The following is a 24192-nucleotide window of genomic DNA, read 5'->3' on the forward strand; positions in this document are numbered from 1 at the left end:
AACCACCCAAAAATCCATAGCAGTGATCTGGGAACTCGTCCAAACCCCCTAAAAAGAACACAACAGCCATAGCAACCAAGAAAACCATAGCAATAGCAACACCTTGGCAATGACCATGAGCCTAAAAACCACATAGCAATAGCTGAAATCTGTGTTTTTATCTTATGAGCTTATTTTTTGGTGTCTTAAAATGATTGTAATGTTTTAATCTGATTTTGTATGATTGGGTGTAATAAACTCATTAATATAGTGCTGGTTTTACAAGGTTCTTCAGTGGTTTTTGAGTTCAACAATGAACCTTTTTGTCCATAAAGTTAGAACCTTAAACACCTCTCAGAATGAACTACCACCTCAATAAAGGATGTAAATGGAGGAGTAGCGTGAGCTGTAAACACTTCTCAGAATGAACTACAACCTTAATAAAGGACGGAAAAACCTCAATAAAGGATGTAAATAGAGGAGTAGCGCATCCTGTGAGCTCTAACCTTGAACCATCAGAAGTTAAAGAGCAGTAAATCTTGAGCTCCTGATGTTTCACTGGCATGACAAATAGAGAACTGCACATCTGTATTTCATATTGTATTTCCTTTGTGTTCTATATAAGTGTATTTCCATCACGGAATAAAAATATAAAACGGTATTTGCAACTTTTCCCGGTCACTGCAAGTGACGCACTGGCGCTCTGTCCATTCCTCCCGTGCGGCAGGTGTCGCTGTGGAGCCGCAGCTGCTGCCGCTGTATGATGACGGAGGAAGCGCTCAGCTGCTGTTGTTGATGTGGCCCAGTGCGGATGTGAAACATGGAGTAAAATTATCCTGATTAAAACCACCAAAGATCATTCATTTCACTGCAGAGAGTCAGACAGACGCGGCGCCGGCAGCATGTTTAAGGGCTGGAGCTCATGGCTGGGCGGAGAGCTCGAGAACGAAGAGAAGACTGACAAACAGGAAACAGCAGAGGAGAAAAACATAAACACAGAGACAGAAGAATCACAACAGATCCTACAGCAGGCCAAAGGGCTCAGCGGTGAGACAGATACATCACTTTATATCTATGGAAGCCTATAGACATATAAGGAAAAAATCATGCTTTGGTCAATGTTAATTAAGGCACTAAAAACTCCGAATTGTGACATAAAAAGTCATAATTATGACATTTAAGTCAAAATTATTAGATAAAAAGTCGAATTTATAAAATAAAGTCGAAATTCTGACATACTAAGTCATAGTCGAGATTAAAAAGTCGACAAAAATATCTAAATTTTGACTCTTTTCATTTCTTATGTCATTATTATAACATATGACATTACTATGACAGTACTATTTAAAGTTATTGACACGTTAGACTGTTATTAATCACAATAAGCCGCGAAAAAGGACTCAATGCGGTGCTCGCGCTGACACACAGCTGAAGCGCGCGAACAGATGAAAGCGATCCGAGTTTAGCTCTCTTTCATAGCTTATTGAGCTTGAATGGTCAAATACACACACAATTATGTCAAAACACACATCGTGTGGATTATTGACATAAACGCAGTCTGTTATGTCCTTCGCGAACGTAAACAATTAGGAGTAAATCGGATGTGTAACAGTATATTAGATCCGTGCGTTCATTCTTAAAGGGACAGTAGCCTCATAAACTGTTACCTTCTGTTTTATTAATGTTAATTTTTTAAAAAAAAAAAATCACTCTGCTTTTGACTGAATCACTATTGTATCTTTAATATAAATCAATTTATATTTAATTCATACAGTGAAAACAGTAAACTAGAATCAAATCTATGCATATATCGAATTAAAATTCGATTCAAAATCGAGAATCGTGACCTCAGGAATCGATTTGAATCGAATCATAAAAAAGTTAATTCCCATCCAAAGAAGTCGTAATTATGAGATTGAAAAATCGAAATTAGGAGATTTTTTTTTCTAATGTGCCGTAAATGGGCTTCCATATCACTTTATATATGATAAATAATATACCATGGTAAATTTACAGTAATTTTTTTGTAAGGGATATGACTACATGATGTGATAGATGTGATATATGTTTTTGGACAGTCGCATGTAAATATATGCGTATACCTAACATTTACTATAGTATATATCTCAGTACCATGGTTAATTTTCTATAAGTATACGATTAGATAGCGACGCAGAACATCTCAGTATGTTATATAATACCAGATGACATCATATTATCATTGGGATGTTCATTGTCAGGATCTGGAGGTTGTTTTGGGTGGATGTGGCATTGTACACATTGTGTTTTATTGGAGTTTTAATGTGTCTACGCTCCTGTCAGGCTTCATTCTGAACTTTGCAAGCACCGCGACTAAGAAGATCTCCGAGTCTGTGGCGGAAACGGCGCAAACCATCAAGAAAACAGTGGAGGAGAGCAACATCGACGGCATCATCGACAAGGTACCGCAGAACTGAAGTGTTTGTCTCTAGAGTGACTTTTTTTTGTAAACACAACATTCAAACTTGGCCCCTCCTTGTGGGTGGAGCATCACTATAAGCCACGCCCCCTGTCCTGACATGACATCAGTTGCTCATGTCAGCTCAGCCGACTCGAGAGAATACCTGCAGGAAGATGAATGATGAGCTGTTTTGCAAATATTGTTTTGATCATGCATAAATAGCATGTTTGTGTACAGGTATGTTAATAGTTAGATGACTGGCTGTAATTTGCGAGCGAGTTTAGCCATCTTCAGTTAATAAACAATAATTAGATGTCATCATAAAACACTCAACTCTCTTTCAGACCATTTTGGGAGATTTCCAGAAGGAACAGGAAAAATTTGTGCAAGAGAAAAATGCAAAGAAAACAGGTATGATGCTGCACAGGTACTCTGAAGAAATATCTTTTTGTACATTTCTGTATTTTCACCAATCTTTGTCCGCAGACGCAGCGGTGCCGCCCTGGGTCGGATACAACGAGGAGGAAACTATTCAGCAGCAGATACTGGCTTTATCCGCTGTGAGTTTCAGATCCATGTTTAAATCATTAGATCACCTGATCATTCTGGACAACATGACCGAATATGAATGTTTTATCTTCGTTCAGGACAAGAGGAACTTCCTGCGTGACCCTCCGGCTGGAGTGCAGTTCCATTTCGACTTCGAGCAGATGTACCCCGTTGCCCTGGTGATGTTACAGGAAGACGAACTGCTCAACAGGATGCGCTTTGACCTCGTCCCTAAACAGTGAGATTCGGCTCCATTTATGCCTCGTAATGCATTAATATGAACATATAACATGAGAATTATCAGTCTGTTGACTTCAGTGGATTTAATTAAATTCATTTGAACTCATGACTGCTCAAAACACTCTAAATTTATGAAAATTACACATTCTTTTTCTAATGAAACGACATCAGTATTACTCTGAAATGTTTTCAAACGAAATATATTCAATTTACTTAAATAAACATTTACTTTGAGATGAAAACAGATGATAAACAGCCTGAATGTGGTGTTCATCAGTAGGGGGATGTGCACTTCTTCAAACCCTCTTTCCTTTTTTTATATTTAGACTATTTACTTTTTACTATTTACTGACTATGAACTTTTGATCAGAATTACTGTGTGTGAAGCATGTTTATAAACAAAATGCAGTCATAGTGAGAAGGAAAAAAAGTGTGTGTGAGTGTTGGAAAGAGGATAAATGTGTTTTACTGAAGTAATATGAGACTTTCTAACTAATAGATGTCTTAATGACAGTCTTAACACATATCCAAAGTTTCATTTTCGTACTAAAAACTATGGATTAAAAAAAAAAAAGAACACTTCTGGATCAAAACGGACCCGAATGCCTTGTTTCCTGTGTGTGAGAGCAGATCTGTGTGTGTTTCAGGGTGAAGGAGGACGTGTTCTGGAGGAATTATTTCTACCGCGTGTCTCTGATCAAGCAGTCGGCTCAGCTCACGGCGCTCGCGGCTCAGCAGCAGGCGGCCGAGAAGAGAGAGGAGGAGAAAAACGCAGCCGCTCCGCTCAACGAGACTCTCTCAGGTTATTACATGAACAGATCTGATATTTAGAGGAAAAAGGCTTGTAAATGAATGATATAATTCAGGTTTTATAGTTAACTAAAACCGTTAATAATGTACACCAAAAGCGAAGCGAATATTCACATCGTGTTACTCACAGAATTATTTGTTTTTTGCATCACGCACTAATAAAAACATTGAGCGATGAGGAGCACGTCATCATCATCATCAACAACACCGGGAATGCCAGGCTGGGCTAACTTTGGCTAATGCCAGTGCTAACCACAGTAATGTAAACTCATAGCTAGAATCAAGCTACAGACGCATATTTTCATCACTTACAGGTAGTCCAACTTCCTCGCTTACTTTTCTCCAAGCTATCTGCTTTTTTTGTCCGTTCTCTGTTTGAATAAGAAGTTGTGTCGGACGTGTCAGTAAGCTCTTTGCTGATTGGCTTTCACGACAACTCGTCATGCAAATTTCCCGCTCAAGTTGAAATTTTTCAACTTGCGCAGAAGACGCCATTAGACGAAAAGACGCAATTGAGGTGAATTTTGCACGTTCACGGTTCAAGCTTGTTTCCTCAACTAAATAAAAAAGGTAATTTGGACTTTTTTCTCACAATTGTGAGTTTGCATCCCACAATTCTGACTTTTTCTCAGAATTGCGAGTTATAAAGTCAGGATTGCGAGATATAAAGTCGGAATTCTGTGATATAAAGTTGGAATTGCGTGATATAAAGTCAGGATTGCGAGTTATAAAGTCGGAATTGCGAGATATTAAGTCGGAATTGCGTGACAAAGTCGGAATTGCAATTTACAAAGTCAGGATTGCGAGATATAAAGTCGGAATTCTGTGATATAAAGTTGGAATTGCATGATATAAAGTCAGGATTGCGAGTTATAAAGTCGGAATTGCAAGATATTAAGTCGGAATTGCACGACAAAGTCGGAATTGCAATTTACAAAGTCAGGATTGCGAGATATAAAGTCGGAATTGCGAGATATAAAGTCGGAATTGCAAGATATAAAGTTGGAATTGCATGATATAAAGTCGGAATTGCGAGATATAAAGTCGGAATTGCAAGATATAAAGTCAGAATTGCGAGTCATAAAGTCAGAAATTGTGAGTTGTAAAATCGGAATTGCGAGTCGTAAAGTCGGAATTGTGAGTTATAAAGTTGGAATTGCGAGTTAGTCATATAAAGTCGGAATTGCGAGATATAAAGTTGGAATTGCGAGTCGTAAAGTCAGAAATTGTGAGTTGTAAAATCGGAATTGCGAGTCGTAAAGTCGGAATTGTGAGTTATAAAGTTGGAATTGCGAGTCATAAAGTCAGAAATTGTGAGTTATAAAGTCAGAATTGCGAGTTAGTCATATAAAGTCAGAATTGCGAGATATAAAGTCGGAATTGCGAGATATAAAGTTGGAATTGCGAGTCGTAAAGTCAGAAATTGTGAGTTATAAAGTCAGAATTGCGAGTTAGTCATATAAAGTCAGAATTAACTTTTTTATTTATTTCATTGCAGAAAACAAGCTTCCATACTAATACAATATAACAACATGAAAACAAGATTTAGCTAAAGTGATTTATTTGAAATCTAAACAAAATGTATGAATTTCAAAACAATGTTATGCATTAAGAAGGCTGTCGAAACTGATTTCACAATAGCCAAATACGAGCCACTTAATCGTCATTAATAGTAAAAGTCATTATTTAAACAGAAATAAACATTTGTTTTTCTGCTTCACAGAAACCATCAGACCGAAAACGCCTCCTGTCGCCATCAGCGCGAAACCCAAGACTAACGAGGTACGGTTTTTACTTCAGATTTCCATTATTATCACATTCGCCCTTCTTATCATTCGCCCTGCTCACAGGAAGAGGAAGACATCTCCACCAGCCCCGGCGTGTCCGAGTTCGTGAGCGACGCGTTTGACGCCTGTGACATAAACCAGGAGGATCTGAGGAAAGAAATGGAGCAGCTGGTGCTGGATAAGAAGGACGGTGAGTCCAGAACGCAACAAAAACAGCAACTAGACAAGCTACTGTACCTTTAAGACTTCTGTCGTTTCTCTGATAGAAGAGACCGCCGACTGGGAGAAGGAACTGCAGCAGGAGCTTCAGGAGTATGAGGTGGTCGTCGACACAGAAAATCGAGATGATAACTGGGACCGTGAGATTGAGGAGATGCTGCAGGACGACAGCTAAAGCGTAACATCGCCCCCTCTGGTGTGGAGGACACAGGAAACTAAATCAGTTTCATCAATCTGACTGGACTGAAGTTTCTATAAGAATGTTTAATATAAACAAGTGTGAAATGTGATGTTTAGGAGGTAGCGGGATTCGGTGAGGTGCCAACATGCACAGTAGCTAAGATAAGGTTCCTCTCTCTGATCGTAGTTAGCGAGAACATGTAAATCAGATGTAGTTTGCTGATTTATTTCTTCTAATTTCTGCCTTCTTTCAGAGGTGCAAAAGCAAACCAAAACTCAAAAATATCTAATATCTAAACATTCTTAAATCAAGAAATATTTACTGGAGAAGCAGAATGACTGAAGATAGACTTTAAGAAAACAAGACTCAATATCTTCAGTCATTTCTGCTTCTCCAGTAAATGAATCTTGATTCAAGAATGTTTAAATATTTGTGCTGGAAAACGACAGAAACACTGAGGAAGAACATGATTTTTGCAGTGCTCAAACACTATAATCACATATGGAGTTTCTCTGAAGGCAGTCATGTGACTTGTTTAATTAAAGAAAGCAAGTGCTTCTCATTCCTTTATTTGTTTTTTGAATATCGATTTGATATTTGTATTCTGTTCATCAAGTGGCAGGATTCGGTTTCTCTGTTGAGATAAAATTCCATACACGTTTAATCAAACAATATTTACATGTTTGTAAGGCGAGAGCTTTGGTATAACTTTGTGTTTGTTTATATTTTCAACCTGCACCTTGTCTTATTACTTTACAAATGAATAATCATGATTTTGTTGCCGTAAATAAAATCTTTGTCTCTAAAATTCTCTACTTTCTGGTTTCTTGTAGCGTAATGCACCCGCATTTGTTCAATACACTATAATTATGCAGTTTTGTTCCCATCGTAAATACTTTTTTTTTTTTCTCCATTTTAACACCAATTTGCCACTTGTCTGCCACCTGATGTCACCTGATGGAGTTTGGGTTCCTTGCCGCTGTCGCCTCTGGCTTGCTTAGTTGGGGACACTTGACTTGACATTTGATATTCAACAGTGCTTTTGATCTGCCTGCATTGACACTATTCTTTAAGAGATGCTGTGCAGCCAAACAATGTACCAGTTATCAATGTAAAGCTGCTTTGACACAATCTACATTGTAAAAAGCGCTATATAAATAAAGGTGACTTGACTTGACTTGACTTAATGTTGTTTGTTCATGTTTTATATGCACATATATGCGTTATTTATTGACATCTGATGAGGTTTTAAAGTTATTGTGCGCATGTATATGTTTATACGGATCGTGTACGTTTGTCTAGAACGTGTCCCTGCGCACGTAGACGTGCTGGCGTCATCCGGGTTGCCAAATACTTTTGCTTTTACGAATCATGCGGAGTCACTGAGATCGCCTCCATTGAACAAATGACTGAGTTTTACCTGATCTCTGATCAGTTTTATACATTTGTAGAGGTCTGACATCAGTATAATTAAAAGTAGGCCAATAATAGTAGTTTATGTGCATATTTGGTCTGTGATTTTGTACACTGTTCTGCTTGTGTGGCGTTTCGAACGGGTTGAAACAGTGAATCATTTTGCGAAGCAATCGGTTCAGTTGATTCAAAGCTTTGAAAAGCGTCATTTCTCCCATCACTATTGCCAAGTTCTTTTGAAATCTTCTGAATTCACGAAATAGCATTAAACCCCATCGGTATATCTGAGGGTGCGTCAGTATTTCGGTGGCAGTCGCTGAAATTTGTCTTTATTATGTTCGTAATTTGTTGAAAATACAATTTAGAGTTGTTGACAAATACTACTAATGTTTTGTATCGTAACACTTTATTAGCGGTATTAGATCATGAACTGTATTAAGTTCGTTTATTTTTGCATGATATAAAATATGTAAAATAAAAAGCAAGAGAATATAATTCATATTACAGTGCAGGAACACTTCCTAAAGTAAAGCCTCTACCTGAACAACATGTCATTTTCACTAATATAGGCTATATTATATTATTTTTCATTTTTTTTTTCATTTTTTGTTTTTATAGTTATTTTTATATTTATTTTTGTTTTTATGTTTATTTTTATTTGTTTTTATTTATATTAGTATAAACTTAATAACATACAGAAATGTATATGAATACATCAAACCTATTTTAGTATCACTGAGATACTTAATAATGATGTTTCTTATTGCATTACGAATTTTTTTTATTTTATTTTATTATTTTTATTAGATATATATTTTAATGAGTTTTATTTTAACTAATTAAACTAGTTTTATTTTGTTTATGTAGATTTAATTTATTATTATTTTTGTTTTGTTTTATTGACATTTTGTCTGTTTTGAAGAGGAGGGTTTTTACACGGAGGATCTGGCCTCCCGTGTTCAGTCGCTGTGGGATCTGATGGAGGCGCGATGGCTCCGTTTCCCGACGAGGTGGATGTTTTTACCGGGCCGCACTGGCGCATGAAGCAGCTGGTGGGGCTCTATAGCGAGAAGGTTCGTGTCTGATTTGTTTTATCTGTCATTTTACCCATTAAAGCGGTTTTAAGGGGTCCGACGATGTGTTTGAGGAGAGCTAGTGTTAGCCAGACGGCTAACAGACAGAGAACAGAGTTTATTATGAGCGTCTGATAATGCTCTGATCTCAGATCAGCACAGAAACGCTATCTTTATCTTTATATATTATAAAGACTTTAACCTATTTTGACCGTGTGAGCTAACAGACAGAGATTATGAGAGTTTAATGTCAATGTCTGATCTCAGATCTGTAGGAAAACAGACTTTATTGTGTAATATTAACATAATAATATGCCTGATGTTGCATTTATTGTGAATATCTGATCACAGTCAGATCTCAGATATGCAAAACACTTTGTTTGAATGTAATAATAATAATATAAGCACTCACACACCACGTGATATGTGAAAATATGCAGTGTCTGATAATGTTGTGACGTATGTTGAATACAATTATTCTCCTTTTTTGTTGTATTTGATTTACTATCACAACATTAACTTCTAAACCTTGTAATCTGTGCATTAAACATCCACACAGATGTGAATTACACCACATTCAGTGTATCTGATCTATAATCAGATCGTTTCTAGATTGAAAACACACTTTAAATGTACTTTACGCTTTTCTGATTGGCTTTAAACTCATTAAACCCCTGAAACTGAGATCTCTGAGGTGTCAAAGTGTGGTATAGTGAGATGGTTTATGACAAATAGCTTTAGTCTGATTCAGTCTGATTACTGTAATTTATTCTAAGCAAGCTTTACAAGGAGATTATGATGATTTTAATGGTTTTTAGTGGGTGTGTAGCTTTGTACCGGCGGGATGGGCTGTTTGGGATGGTAAGTCACACACACTGCTTATGTAAGACACAAATGTGTGTGTTTGTGCTGTGTCAGTAGGTTTGTTGTGTTTAGTGCATCTACACACTCATCTGAACTCGTTTAACATATGACCCACATCCAGCGTTATATAACACCAGTTCTATGAGATTTTAATGGCCGACGCTGATGCTGGTGTCATGAGAAATCGAGTACCCCCCCCAGGAATCGGGTCTCCTTTAGGATCCAGGAGGTAATGCCTGATCAAAAGTTGTTATCGTGACGTCTTGACTAATTATAACCTCTTTCACTATTGTATGATGTTTATTACATTAAGCGCACAAACAACATGCTTGAAATATAAAATGAATTCTTAAGTATTGCACAATAAAACAAACTAGAAACAGATATTGGAAGCAAAAAACATACCTAATATAATACAAGCTAAGCTAGCAGGCTAATCAGGTAGATGTATGCTATGCTAGTACGTAAGCTAACTAAAAAAAACCCAGTAAGAACGAGAAATGCTTTATTTCACAACCTATAGCTTCAGTTATATACTAGTATATGAACCATGTCATTTAATGGTCATTATAACGCATTTTAAACGATATAAGTCATAACGTGATTTTGCATGAATTATAATCAGGTGCTAAAAATACTACCCATTAAAAGCCTGTTGAACCAATGGGATCAGAATTCAGAACTCAAAAGCATTAAAATATATGTTTTCCACCACCATGTCCTTTTAAAAAGCTCTGTAGAAATATTTTTTTTAATTATAACCGATAATTCTTATATATAATTTTATAAAAATTATATAATTTTCTTTATATAATTTTTGAGAATCTGATTACAAAAACAAAAGTCTCAAATTTTGGCCGATACCGATAATTCTTTATATTTGAAAGCCGATAACCGATATATTGGCCGATAAATCTAAATCCAAATTTTTGTATAATATTTGAGAGCCTGATTACAAAAACAAAAGTCTCACCATTAAAAGCCATGTCCCAATCACACGATTATAATGTTCTCATTGTAATATTATGTAGCTTATATGACAGACTTGCGCTGCACATGTTGAACTTAACTGTATTTTCCTTTTTGAAGTGATTTCAATCATAATTCAAGCAATTCAAAACCATCATGGTGAACAGTGCGATAACGATAACATTAAAAATGAACATATATATCGGCCGATACCGGTATCGTACATCCTTAATATATATATTTTATTTAACTTCAGTTAATGTTTATTTTATTGCAAGTTTTTTGTTTTTTTTTGTGTTTTTTTTTTGGAGGGGGGGGGCATATATTTGTTAAAATATATATAATTTATAAGTTAATGATAAAAACCCTGGGCCTGGCTGATATATCAGTCTGTATTAACTCGTGTCTTTTATATGTAACTGATTTAGACAGCTCTTGTTTCCATTCACGCATTAGTATTGGTTCATCAGTGTCGGTTCTTCAGTATCGGTTCATCAGTATCGGTTCGGTCAGTATCGGTCAGTATCGGTTCATCAGTATCTGTTCTTCAGTATCAGTTCAGTCAGTATCGGTTCTTCAGTATCGGTTCTTCAGTATCGGTTCTTCAGTATCGGTTCATCAGTATCTGTTCTTCAGTATCGGTTCAGTCAGTATCGGTTCATCAGTATCGGTTCGGTCAGTATCGGTCAGTATCGGTTCATCAGTATCTGTTCTTCAGTATTAGTTCAGTCAGTATCGGTTCTTCAGTATCGGTTCTTCAGTATCGGTTCATCAGTATCTGTTCTTCAGTATCGGTTCAGTCAGTATCGGTTCTTCAGTATCGGTTCTTCAGTATCGGTTCTTCAGTATCCATTCAGTCAGTATCGGTTCATCAGTATCGGTTCGGTCAGTATCGGTCAGTATCGGTTCTTCAGTATCGGTTCTTCAGTATCGGTTCAGTCCCGGATGTTTCATTGCTCATCTCGTGTTTTTCTGCCCACAGCTGTCCAATACCAACTTCTCCAACAACAGGGACTTCCGCTCGTTTCTGCAGTCGCTCCTCGCCACCTTTAAGGAGTTCAAGATGCACGAGCAGATCGAGAACGAGTGCATCATCGAGCTGCTGCAGGAGCGCAGTCACATGGTCTACCACGTGCACGCCGACAACAAGCTGTCCGAGATGCTGTCGCTGTTTGAGAAGGGGCTGCGCAGCGTGAAGGTGTGTGTGTGTGTGTTATGTTTGATTCCTGCAGCAGAAATTACACCCTTCATGTTAGAATCAGAAACTCTTGTTATTAGCGACACCGGTGGCCGTCAGGTGAACTAACACATTAAGATTCTTACACACAGCCCCTTTAAGATGAGCTGATGTTTGGCACGTTCACACTCGTCTGAAGCTGACCACTGCTAATTACTGATGATGTCATGGACACTTGTGGTCAGACCGAACAATGACGCGTCACATGACACAGACCTGGTTTATGCCACTGTGTTCGATAGATAAGAAAAATACACTCTGTTTATGTATTTAAACAAAACTTCTATGCAAAATCATCCGAATGATTTTTATCTTCAGTAGACAAAGTCCGTTTTGACGTGTCAGTCCAAACCTGCCAAATTTTGGGAATTTTCCACTTGATTATTTACAGGGCATTGGGAAATCCTGCTCCGAGTTCCTGTGCGGAAAATGGAAAGAATGAAGATCTTGAGTGTCTGTAAACAGAGACTTTATAATAACTTCAGTTATGAAATCAATTCTCATGCTGACGGCAGCTTATCAAAACAATCATCTGCGGTTTTTACAGCGGTATTAGATCATGAACTGTACGGAGAGACGCAGATCGTACTCTGACCTCGTATATTGTATGGAGTTCGTTTATTTTTGCATGATATAAAATATATAAAATAAAAAGCAAGAGAATATAATTCATACTACAGTGCAGGAAGACTTCTTAAAGTAAAGCCTCTACCTGAACAACATGTCATTTTCACTAATATATATATTTATTTAAAATGTTTATTTATTTTTTTTATATATATATATATATATATATATATATATATATATATATATTAGTAGTTTTTATATTTATAGTTTTATATTTTTGTTTGTATTTATTTTAGTTTTTAATTTATTTTTATATTTATTTTTGTTTTTATATATTTGTTTTTATTTTTATTTATATTAATATAAACTTAATAACATACAGAAATGTATATGAATACATCAAACCTATTTTAGTATCACTGAGATACTATTATAATTTTTATCAATATTTTGAGTTTTATATATCTTCATTTCTAGTTTAATTCAATTAAATTTTAATTAAAGAATTAATTTTTGATTTTAAATTTTACTCATGTTTGACTTTTTTATTTATTTATTTTTTAAATAGCTCTCTATATATAAATTTTTATTTTAGTACATAAGTAACACTAAATAAAAATGTGTAATAAATTGTAAATATTTTATTTCAGTTAATGTTCATTTTATTTCGAGTAATGAATATTTTTTTATGGCTTCAGTTATAGTTAATAATAATCCTGCATCAAACTAATAAAAAACAGTGTAATCATAACAAATATTAAAAACACTAGCATTTAAAAGTATGTGTAATATTTATTCATGCATATATGTGTGCGTACATGTCCATTTATGAATATGTATGTGAATGTGGAGAAAATATTAATAATATATACAACAGAAACAAACAGTATAAAATACACAAAATAAATGAGGGAAAACGGTTACAAATCAACATTGAAATGGTCTTTTAAGCGTCTTTCATGCTTCAGAAGAACATTTTTATTCAGTTAACGAATGAATAATTACGTCCATTTTGAAGACGACCTGTTACACTCTTTCTCAAAGTCTTGATGTTGTTTTTGGGCTCTACTAGCTTGAATGTTGATTATTTTCCTCATATTCTCCATTGTTGCAGCTCCTCTCTTCCCAGTCTGTCAGTAACGCTCTGTTTAGTTCCTGTCTCTGTGAAGCCCCTCCTTCTGAAAAGCACAATGTGCTCTGATTGGTCGGCTGGAGCAGTGTGTTGTGATTGGTGTTTGGGAAATGTCCTGCCCCTTTCAACAAACTACTAACTAACTCAACCAGGCCCCGCCCCTTTGTTCTGCATATGTATTATTTAAATGAGGAATATTGTGAAGATGGAGGCGTTTGAGGGAGTTCAGAAACTCTTGTGTAAGGTCACGTGGTTGTGTTTCAGAGCGAGTACGAGCAGCTGAATTACGCGCGGCAGCTGAAGGAGAGGTTGGAGGCGTTCACTCAGGACTTCCTTCCTCATATGAAGGAGGAAGAGGAGGTGAGAGTCACGTTCATCATCACTGATATTACAGCATCTTTTCAGTGTTTACAAACTCCCACATTTACAGCACATTATTTGAACCTTAGGTTAGCATGTATCATGTCTGATGTGTTGTGGGTGCGCTCAGGTGTATCAGCCCATGCTGATGGAGTACTTCACGTACGAGGAGCTGAAGGCCATCAAGCGTCAGGTGATGCAGCAGCACTGCAGTAACCCGTCCTGGAGCTCCGCCGCAGACGTGCTGAAGGGCCTGAACCTCTGGAGTCACGCCGAGGAGCTGCACAAGGCCTTCAAATACTCCGACCACGAGAAGACCGGAGACGGTGAGAGCCTGCGGTCACTGAACATGTGTTCAAGTAATTATTGTGACGATTAATCGAGTAATAATCCAGTAATAAAAATAGACCTAAGTGAACAAAAGCCCTTAAAAATGAGGTAAATGCATATATAATAACAGTGAGGCAATAATAATCAGTTCAAATAAAGTGTCCAAAGGAAATAGTCACATGGTTTTATTGAACAACACTGTTAAAATATAAAATGTGATATACAGTACATAATATAATAAACTTGTGTACATTACATATTATTACAAATGCCTGCAGAGGGCGCTAACGGCCTTACAGCGGCTGTACTGTAAAATACAATAATTAATTATTATTATTATTATTAGTATTATTGTTATTTTTCTTAAATGTTTTTTTTTTTCATTGAAATTTCACAATATTACAAAGTAATATTTCCCATTTTGTTCAATTTTATTTTATGTAATAATAATAATAATAATTATTATTATTATACTATCAATATGACTATTATTTTATATTTTTTATATAATCACAAAATATTTGGCCCTACAAACAAACCCACAGCAAACCATATTTATTTTGATCTAATTTATTTTTATTCATTAGTTTTCTATTATTTATTTATTTGTGTGTGTGTGTGTGTGTGTATGTGTATTATATATATATATATAATTTATTTATTTAGTTATCTCATTTTTGTTGCATTAATTTTTTTATTTGATTTTTAGTAGAATTATTATATTTATTATTATTATATTAAACGTTTTCAATAAATGCAGAAATTAAGACAAATATTAGACAACCATAAATATTAGTATTGTAGTTTTACAGTTGTACTGTAAAATACACTTAGTATTATAGTTATTATTATTATTTTTCTTAAATATGATATTTTTTATATTATATATTTATATATAATATTTTTATATATATTGTGTGTGTGTGTGTGTGTGTATATATATATATATATATATATATATTTTATATTAAAAAAATATATATTTATTTTATTTAGTTCTCATTTTCATTTTTTGTTTTTTTAGTCGAATGCAGAAATTAAGATATAAATATTAGAAGACCATAAATATTAGTATTGTAGTTTTACAGTTATTCTATAAAATACATGTAATATATTTATTATTAGTATTATGTTATTTTTTGAAATACTTAATTTTTTGTTTTACATTGAAATATCACAATAGTAAAATTTCCCATTTTGTTTAACATTTTATTTTTTTGTAATAAAATAATAATAATAATAATAATATCAGTATGACTATTATTTTATAGTTGTATTTATATGTGACATGTAGACAAAAATATATATATATTGTGGCCATGAATTAAGAATTAATTCCTTCGTTTAGTAAATCATGGTCATGTTGAACTAATTCCTTTTGATTGAACTAAAACAAGGGAACACATGATTATTTCCCGTGTGTCATATGTGGAGAAATGATTGCGGATAAATCAAATATCATAATAAATTATCATAATAAATGAATTTGTTCAGTTTTGATGTCACTTTTGACCACAGATCAGCTGAGATCTGTGAAGTAATTTAGAGTTTTAACAAAGTTGAAAGATTGTGAAAAACAGTATTTTTCCTTCAGAATAATGAAATTTGTTCATTTTATCAGAAAAATCGCACTTTTTCCCCCAGTAATTTTCATCTGATATCAGTGACGTACTTCTGAGTGAATATAATGTTGGACGGACTTGATTTTACCCATCAGGATTAGGTGTTTTTCTTTATTACATCACCTTTGACCTCTCAGTCCAGTCATTGGCCGTGTTCCTCTAGCAGATGATTTCTCAACCTCCTTCCGTATTGAAGCGCTTCATTCTGACGCAAATCTAAAGTTTCCCTGAGCTGACAGTAAACCGTGTGACTCTGGCAGCATCTTCAGGTTTGTGTCAGATGTCATGTGTCAGTCCTGCGGTGTGTTGTTTCCAGCAGAGCGGGGCAGCGAGCGCGTGTCCATCTCGGCGCTGCCGCAGGAGGTGCTGCTCCGGGTGTTCCGCTTCCTGGGTCCGGAGGATCTGTGCCGCTGCGGGCAGGTGTGCAGCGTCTGGAGTCAGGTGACCAGGACCGGCTCGCTGTGGAGACACCTGTACCCCGTCCGCTGGGCTCGAGGTGCGTCTCTTCTTACGTACAGCAGTTACTGATCTAAAGTGTGATGTATTTACATTTACATTTACAGCAGCGGTTACAAGTTTGACTTTTAATGTTTCTGAAAGAGTCTCTTCTGCTCCTCAAGACTGTGTTTATTTGGTCAAAAATACAGTAAAAACAGTGAAATATATTATTACAGTGTAAATCAGCTGTTTTCTATGTGAATATATAGTAAAGTGTAATTTATTCCTGTGATCAAAGCTGAATTTTCAGCATCATTACTCCAGTCTTCAGTGTCACATGATCCTTCAGAAATCATTCTGATGTGTGTTTCTGTACTGCTGTCTACAAAACAAAGAGCCTTCCGAGGATAATAAAGTACAGTAGAGTTACTCTAGCTCAGATGAATCACTCACAGTCAGACCAGTGACGTCATAAATGAATAAATAGGCTCAGCTTTGAGTTCATGTCCCTTTATCGCCCCCTTGTGGCACACATCAGCTGAGATCGGGGGAATAATTTATGTCATGTTTATTACTTTATGATGGAAGATATTTTCCTTTTAGAATAATAATGTGCACCAATGATCGAGCACATTAAAACTAAATTTAATTACAACAGTAGTATGCAGTGTATTCTTTTTTTTTTTTTTTTTTTTTTTTTTTTTTTTTTAGAATTAATATATTTTTATTTTTTTATATTTATATAAATTATTTGATATAAATATAAAATATTATATAAAATATACATATATAAATATATTTTATATATAAAAATATTTTATATTTATGTTAATATTTTATATATTATGAATATTTTAAATATTTTTTTAGAATTAATTATATAGCAAATTTTTGTACATTTTTATTAAATTAGTTTATATTATAAAACTTTAATTAAAAACAGTAATATACTGCATTAGTGAATTATTTTTATAATTTAATTTTTTATATTATAAAATTTTCGGCATTAGTGAATTATTTAAAAAAATATATATATTATAATTATAAAACTTTAAAAAGTTATATACTACATAGCGAATTTTTGTACATTTCTATTTAATTATTTTTATAATAAAACTTCAATTAAAAGACAGTAATATACTGCATTATTAAAATTATTTTTATTTTAAGTTATTTATAATATAAAACTTTAATTACAAACAGTAGTACACTGCATTAGTGAATTGTTTTTAAAATATTTTTTCTAACTAATAAAGCTTTGATTGATTGATTAAAAACATTAATATACTACTTTAGCAAATAATTTTTAAATTATTTTTTACATTTTTAAATTTGAATTAAAAACTGGTATACTGCATTAGTGAATTATTTTTTAAATATTTATTGTAATTATAAAACTTTAGCTATATACTACATTATTAAATTGTTTTTAGAATTGTATAATAATTCAGCTTTGTTTTATAATTTGTTTTATTTTTTTATTATCATAAAACATTTATTAAAAATGTTGATATCCTGCATTTTTTATATATATATATATATATATATATATATATATCATTTTTTTTATTAAATAAAAATTGTAATTAAAAACTGCATTAATAAAACTGCCACATGTTTAATTCAGCACATGTTGTACAGTCACATCAAAAATAAACAGGATTATTTTACATTTTTAATGGAGTTTTATTGGAGAAGATCGAGTCGAGTGCGTTGCATTGTGGGATACAGTATCTCACAGATTGTGCTGTCGATTAGGTCACATGTCATTGTTTGTTAACTGTGTTTCCAGGTGATTATTACTGCGGTCCTCCGGGAGAGTCGGACCAAGAGCCGGACGAGGAATGGGTCAAGAGTCTGCAGGACGAGGGACGAGCCTATCAGGAGAGGGACGAGGATGCAGACGTGGACGAATCAGGTGAGCCTCGCCGCTGCACTCAGAACTACACTTCCCATGATCCCGCGGGCCGTGGCTCAGCTGTGTGTTCCTGCTGTGTTCAGAGGAGGCGTCTGACGGATCTCCGGCCATCAGTGCGGTTCAGAGGGAGAAGACGCTGCTCAACGGGATGATCCAGAAGCTCCTGCCCTCCGTCGGCCCGTCCGTGCGCTCGCTCAGCTTGGCCTACAGCGCCGCCGTCTCCAGCAAGATGGTGCGTACGTGTGCGTGAAATAATGACATCACCAGACATGAGTACAGAAGAGCAGCTCGAGATTGTGTCACAGTGTCGTAAAATAACTTACTTTTAATGTTATTTATAATTATTAAATTTAGTTAATAGTTCCTAGATTAAATCTTTTTTAAAAAAAAAACTATAATCTGATCTAATATAATAATATTATAGTATATTTTATATTATATGTCTTGTTATATTTTTGTATGATAACTTCGGCTATTAAGCATATTTTACTGGTCTTTCTTGCATGTAATATTAATTTCTTTCTTTTTTAAATTAATTAATAGTAGTTTTCATCTGGGGACTTTAATGTAATCTTATCTAATGTAATTATATTATATAATGTTATATATAAATTTTATACAATAATATAATATAATTATTAAAGTATAATATATTACATTTCTATTTAAGTAGTTATATATATTATATTTTTGTAAGATAACTTTGACTATTAAGCATAATTTACTGTTCTGTCCTATGTAATTATAATAAATATTATACATTTGTTAAAATATAAATTTTGAATTAATAGTTGTTTTTAAAAGGTTTAATCTGTGAACTATAATATAATTATTATACTATATTATTTATATTATATGTCTGGGAAATTATGATATTTTTGTGATAATTTTGACTATGAAGCCTATTTTACTGATCTTTCTTGCTTGTAAAGTTATTATTATTAATTATATATTAATATTTTTTAATAGTTTAATTAATAGTTGTTTTCGTCTGGGAACATTAATGTAATCTTATATAATTATTGTTATATTTTATATTATATTAATATAATATAAATATTATAGTATAATATATTACAACTCTTAAAAATATTAAATTATATTATATTTTTGTAAGATAACTTTGACTTAAGCATATTTTACTGGTCTGTCCTGTTTTTAATGTTAAGTATAATTATTATAATTTTTTTGTAATTATTAAAGTTAATGAATAGTTGTTTTTAAAGGTTTTATCTGGGAACTAAAATACAATAATTATTTTGTATTATATTATATTATATTATATTATATTATATTATTTATCTTATATTATTATGTCTTAGAGCTGCACGATTCTGGATAAATTGAGAATGATTCATTTTTTTTTTTTTTTATAGAGATCACGATTCTCCCATGATTCTGAACAGACAACTAATCAATATAACATGTAATTTACTGGAGCTTCTGACAAAATGTTAATTGCTGCAGTCTGTTTCATGAATTATTGTTTAAAAATCAGTTTGAACATGTTTTTATTACTGGATGAATCGGTGTTTTTGAACGAATCTCTTGAATGAATGATTCAATAACTTACACACAAACACTTCACTGGATGAATCTGCGTTTTTGAATGAATCTCTTGAATGAATGATTCAATGACTCGCTCAATAAAAACTTCACTTGTTTCATTGCTGGATGAATCAGTATTTTTGAATGAATCTCTTAAGTGAATGATTCAATGACAAATGCATGTTTTTTAATAGCCACTCGTCGCCACCTACTGGTGTAACGATATAATCGATATATTAATCATTATTTGAAGCATCAAGTCACTTTCAAAAGGTGATTTATTCTATTTTGATCACTGCCGTAGACATCAGTGTTTATATCCGAACTATAAACTTTTATCCCAGTATTTCTTTGATATATGAATTATTATTCATGACAACGGCTCTCTCTGGCTCAGAACGCAGATCTGAATGTCATCATGCTTGTCAAAGGTTTAATAGACATAGATCCGAATCATTGTCATTTAGGAATAAGATTGCGTGGGTGTTTGAATCAAGATTGTAAGATGGGAACTATAAAATAAAATTACATATAATAATAATTATTTCTCCTTCCAGGTGCGACAGATCCTCAGTTTGTGCCCGAACCTGACTCACCTGGACCTCACGCAGACTGACGTCTCCGACTCTGCCTTTGACAGGTTGGGTAGTTTTCAAAATGTTTGGCATTGACTATCCATATTGCCATATTTGATATACTGTAAGGGCATGTAGATTTTGTGGAGCCCATTTGCAGTCATGAATATTACAGTTAATCAGTTGTGTTTCTCCAGCTGGGCGGAGTTCGGGGTGTGTCGTACTCTGGAGCACCTGGATCTGTCGGGTTGCGACAAAATCACCGACCGCACGCTGAAGATCCTGTCGCTAGGATTAGGGCGACTTAACCTCGTCCAGTCCGGATCGCAAAGCCAAGCTGCTGAAAGCCCCGCCCTCTCCCATTAAACTACAGGACGAGCACTCCCTTCTACCAATAGGACGCAGCTGCCAGGATCTCATATTCAAGCGGAGACCTGGTGGGCGTGGCTCAGGTTGTGGCCCCGCCCATGTGTGGGTTCTTGATCAGGCGAAACTAGCCGACATCGAGGACGCGGCCGACTGGAGCAGACGAGGGGGCGTGTCTGCACAGGAAAGTGGGCGTGGCAGCATCTTCGAGCCGCCGGGAGGTGGCGGCTCGTGCTGCTGTAGGAGGAGCCGGAGGCGGAGCTTCAGGACTGGTATTAGCTCCTCCCACTGGCAGTACAGCTCTATGGGTGACGCTCTCTGCGGTCACTCCACCTGCTGCACCTCCGATGTGTCGCTCTGGACTGTGAGAGAAGCGCACTGTGACCTCCAGGCCACAGGGGGCAGTGTTGATTTTCGGACTAAATGCTCATTTGAGGGTGAATCTTGCCCCGAGCATCACAACAGGACTGACCAATCAGGAGCCTGTCGCACACTTAGGTTCCTCAGCCTGTCCGGATGCTATCAGATCACGGATCTCGGCCTGAGGTACAGAACACAATTTTGATACCTCAGTAAAAACTGTGTGCTGTTGGACGATTGGGCTCTGAGTGTGTGTTTGTTGCAGGTGTCTGTCTCAGCGTGGAGGACTCCCTCTACTGGAGCATCTCAATCTCTCCGGCTGTCTGCTCATCACAGGGGCGGGGCTTCAGGAGCTGGTGTCTGCTTGCCCCGCCCTCAACATCGAGCACTTTTACTACTGCGATAACATTAACGGTAACACACAATCACACATGAATATAGATGATATACATGTTTTATAGGACAGCCATATTGAAGCATGTGCTGATAGTTATGAACACAACACTTACTGTAGTCCATAATTATGATAACAGCCAAGTAACGACAAATAATTAATTAATAACTCACTCGCTCACAAACAGATAACGAATCTCTGAATATTAAATCTCTCTATGTTCTGTCATATCAGACTTTGCCGAACTGGGTTCCTGAGTTGATGGAAAGTTATTAATAATATAAATAGTGTTATATTTTGATTGTTTTGCTTCAAAAATGATTTAGATTTGACATTTTTATTATTTCATATTATATAAATAAAAAAAGTTCAAATCTAAATAAATAATTAGTAGAATATAATAACACTTACTAAAAAAGGATTCAATATTTTGTTTACCTGCATGTCATGTGACTGTTAACTGACATCAGAGCAGTTTCATTTTAGTATCATTAAGAAACTATTATAGGTTTTATTAATATTTTGAATTAGTCTTTATTTTTCTTTATTTAGTAGTTTTTTTTCATTTGTATTAGTTGTTTTTTTATTTGTGTGTGTGTGTGTGTGTGTGTATATATATATATATACATATACATTTATTATTAATTTTTATTATATATTTAGTAAATTGTTGCCTTGGCAACACTAGTTTTAAGGTATATTTTATTATCTTTCAGTTAACGTTTATTTTATTTCAGAAAACAAATCATTTTATTTTTAAGTTTTAGTAATTTTGTCATTTGCTGTGTCATATGTTTTACTTATTGTTTGTTTGTTTTCTTTACTATATATATATATATATATATATATATATATATATATATATATATATATATATTTTACAACCCCAGTTCCAGAAAAGTTGGGACATTTTGTAAAATGCAGTAAAATCAAGAATCTGTGATTTTGATAATTCTCTTGAATTTTTATTTTTTATCTGACAAAAGTACAAAGATGTTTTCACTGGCCAAATTACTTGTATTTTGTTAAAATAAACACATTTTGATTTGATGGCTTCAACACACTCCAAAAAAGTTGTGACCGAGGCACGTTTACCACGGTCACATCAAACTTTCCTTTTAATTACACTTTTTAATCATTTGGAAATTGAGGATACTAATTGTACTCTGTACTTTCATCAGTTAAATAAAGGTTCAAGAGAATTAACAAACCACACATTCTTGATTTTATGGCATTTTACAAAATGTCCCAACTTTTTTGGAAATGGGGTTGTATTATATTTCATATTTTTATTTTATTTCGGAAAACAATTTTTTTAATGGTTTTAGTTGTAATTTTAGTTAAGTATCAGAGAACTGTGAACATTATGAATATTCATTAGCTCAAAGGTGTTTGACTGACAAAAATCCTTGTGTCATATGAATTTATTATATGATATATGATATGATATGAAAGCGTCTGCTAAATGTAAATGACTGTAATGCCCACAATTCCACATATGAAGTCCAAACCCAAGTATGACGGCATCTTGGTAAGTAAAGGGTGGGTTGTTATGAAGGCTGTTTTTCTCTAACTTAAACATGTGTAATAGCTCATACAGTAAACTAGCTGCATTTTGTTTACTTTTAGACCTGCAGTTCATTTTTGTATTGCGACCCATCAGTTGAACGCCACTGCTCTAGAATAGTTCTAGATTTACGATGTATTTTTCTCAGTTTAGTAGTAAATGTCCCCTGCAAGTCCATTTATGCAAAATGTAATGCTTTTTTCTATATTTTTAACGTGAATCCTCTCTGGTTCTGCAGGTCCTCATGCTGACACGGCCAGTGGATGTCAGAATCTGCAGTGCGGCTTCAGGGCTTGCTGTCGATCTGGAGAGTGATGCTCTTTTCTCCGTATTTATCGCTCTGTACCCCCTTCCATCCCTCTCCTCGTGTCCCCCTCTCATCCCTCATCCACGTGCACTTTAATCAGGGAAATTGCTTCAAGATGCTCTTCGACGCAGTTTGGCTTCACTAAAATCAAAAACGCTTCAAATAAAATGAAATTGGGCTTTGTAAACCGATCCCATTCAATGCAGTTTCTGAGAGGTGTTGTGAAGGAACGTAATGATGTATATTTGTAAATAATTCACTGGATCTTCAATTGGAAACTTTGAGTGCTTTAAGATTTAAGTGCTTTAAGGGTTATTTTGTTTGAGTATTTCACCCAGGCACATTTCAAGCCTGTAACGCCTCCATCTCAATCTCCATCCTGAACCATTACTTTGGGTTTGATGTTTTAATCACCTGATGATATGGTTCCCCTACACAAATAGGAACGTTCACAAGCTTGTTGAGTTGTAGTTTGTCAAATAAATCAGCAGGTGTTTTGGAAAACAACAAGTTAATAACCAGAAGCTGTATTAGTTGTGTTAATCTATAGGTTTAACCTAATGCGGGAATCACGGCATGGCTGCCGGAAAGTTACAGATATTCTCTAGCTTCATCTGAGACTTCATCTGTGATTAAAGATCTGGCAACCATGTCAAAGTAGGGGAAGCATTTTCCCAGAATTCAAGCTTTGGTTGATTCAAAGGGTTTGTGAGCTGTAATAAGTCCTGGGTATATTACACACTTCAATTAATTTCCCAAGTTTTCATCTGAGTTTTTAGATGCTGCATGATGTTTTTTTTGCGTTCAGTAGCTGACCATTAAAAGCACCTTGAGATAACATTTGTCTGTGTTGAAGTCCTTATTGAGCAAATGGTGAGCAGGGGTTGTCAAGCTCCAAAATGGACAAAGCATCACCAAAAAAGTGTCCATATCATGACTTGTAC

At 34.7% G+C, this 24192-nt stretch overlaps 2 protein-coding genes across 2 annotated transcripts; both read left to right on the forward strand.

Annotated features, from left to right (window-relative positions):
- The first annotated feature begins 719 nt into the window (after positions 1-719).
- syap1 (synapse associated protein 1) lies at positions 720-7382 on the forward strand. Its single transcript, XM_051881212.1, has 9 exons — positions 720-1026; positions 2302-2420; positions 2764-2830; positions 2906-2979; positions 3067-3206; positions 3856-4010; positions 5742-5800; positions 5869-5995; positions 6072-7382. The coding sequence occupies exons 1-9, from the start codon at positions 882-884 to the stop codon at positions 6197-6199; spliced, it is 1014 nt and encodes a 337-aa protein (XP_051737172.1). The 5' UTR covers positions 720-881; the 3' UTR covers positions 6200-7382.
- A 1158-nt stretch (positions 7383-8540) lies between these two features.
- Positions 8541-24088, forward strand: fbxl5 (F-box and leucine-rich repeat protein 5). The gene is given in 12 exon segments (XM_051881189.1): positions 8541-8691; positions 11507-11722; positions 13728-13823; positions 13954-14149; positions 16095-16271; positions 18006-18131; positions 18215-18363; positions 20237-20319; positions 20452-20554; positions 20556-21166; positions 21246-21394; positions 23180-24088. Coding segments are annotated over 12 exon segments (2067 nt in total). The 5' UTR covers positions 8541-8607; the 3' UTR covers positions 23257-24088.
- Positions 24089-24192: the final 104 nt, after the last annotated feature.

This window comes from Ctenopharyngodon idella, chromosome 22 (assembly GCF_019924925.1).
Source record: "Ctenopharyngodon idella isolate HZGC_01 chromosome 22, HZGC01, whole genome shotgun sequence".
NCBI lineage: Eukaryota > Metazoa > Chordata > Actinopteri > Cypriniformes > Xenocyprididae > Ctenopharyngodon > Ctenopharyngodon idella.

What these genes read in the sequence shown, in the direction of transcription:
- syap1 (XM_051881212.1), top strand. Translation starts at nt 882, where the DNA reads ATGTTTAAGGGCTGGAGCTCATGGCTGGGCGGAGAGCTCGAGAACGAA. An exon ending in TTTGACCTCGTCCCTAAACA is followed by an intron (nt 3,207 to 3,855) that starts GTGAGATTCGGC and finishes TGTGTGTTTCAG; the next exon opens with GGTGAAGGAGGACGTGTTCT. An exon ending in GGTGCTGGATAAGAAGGACG is followed by an intron (nt 5,996 to 6,071) that starts GTGAGTCCAGAA and finishes TTTCTCTGATAG; the next exon opens with AAGAGACCGCCGACTGGGAG.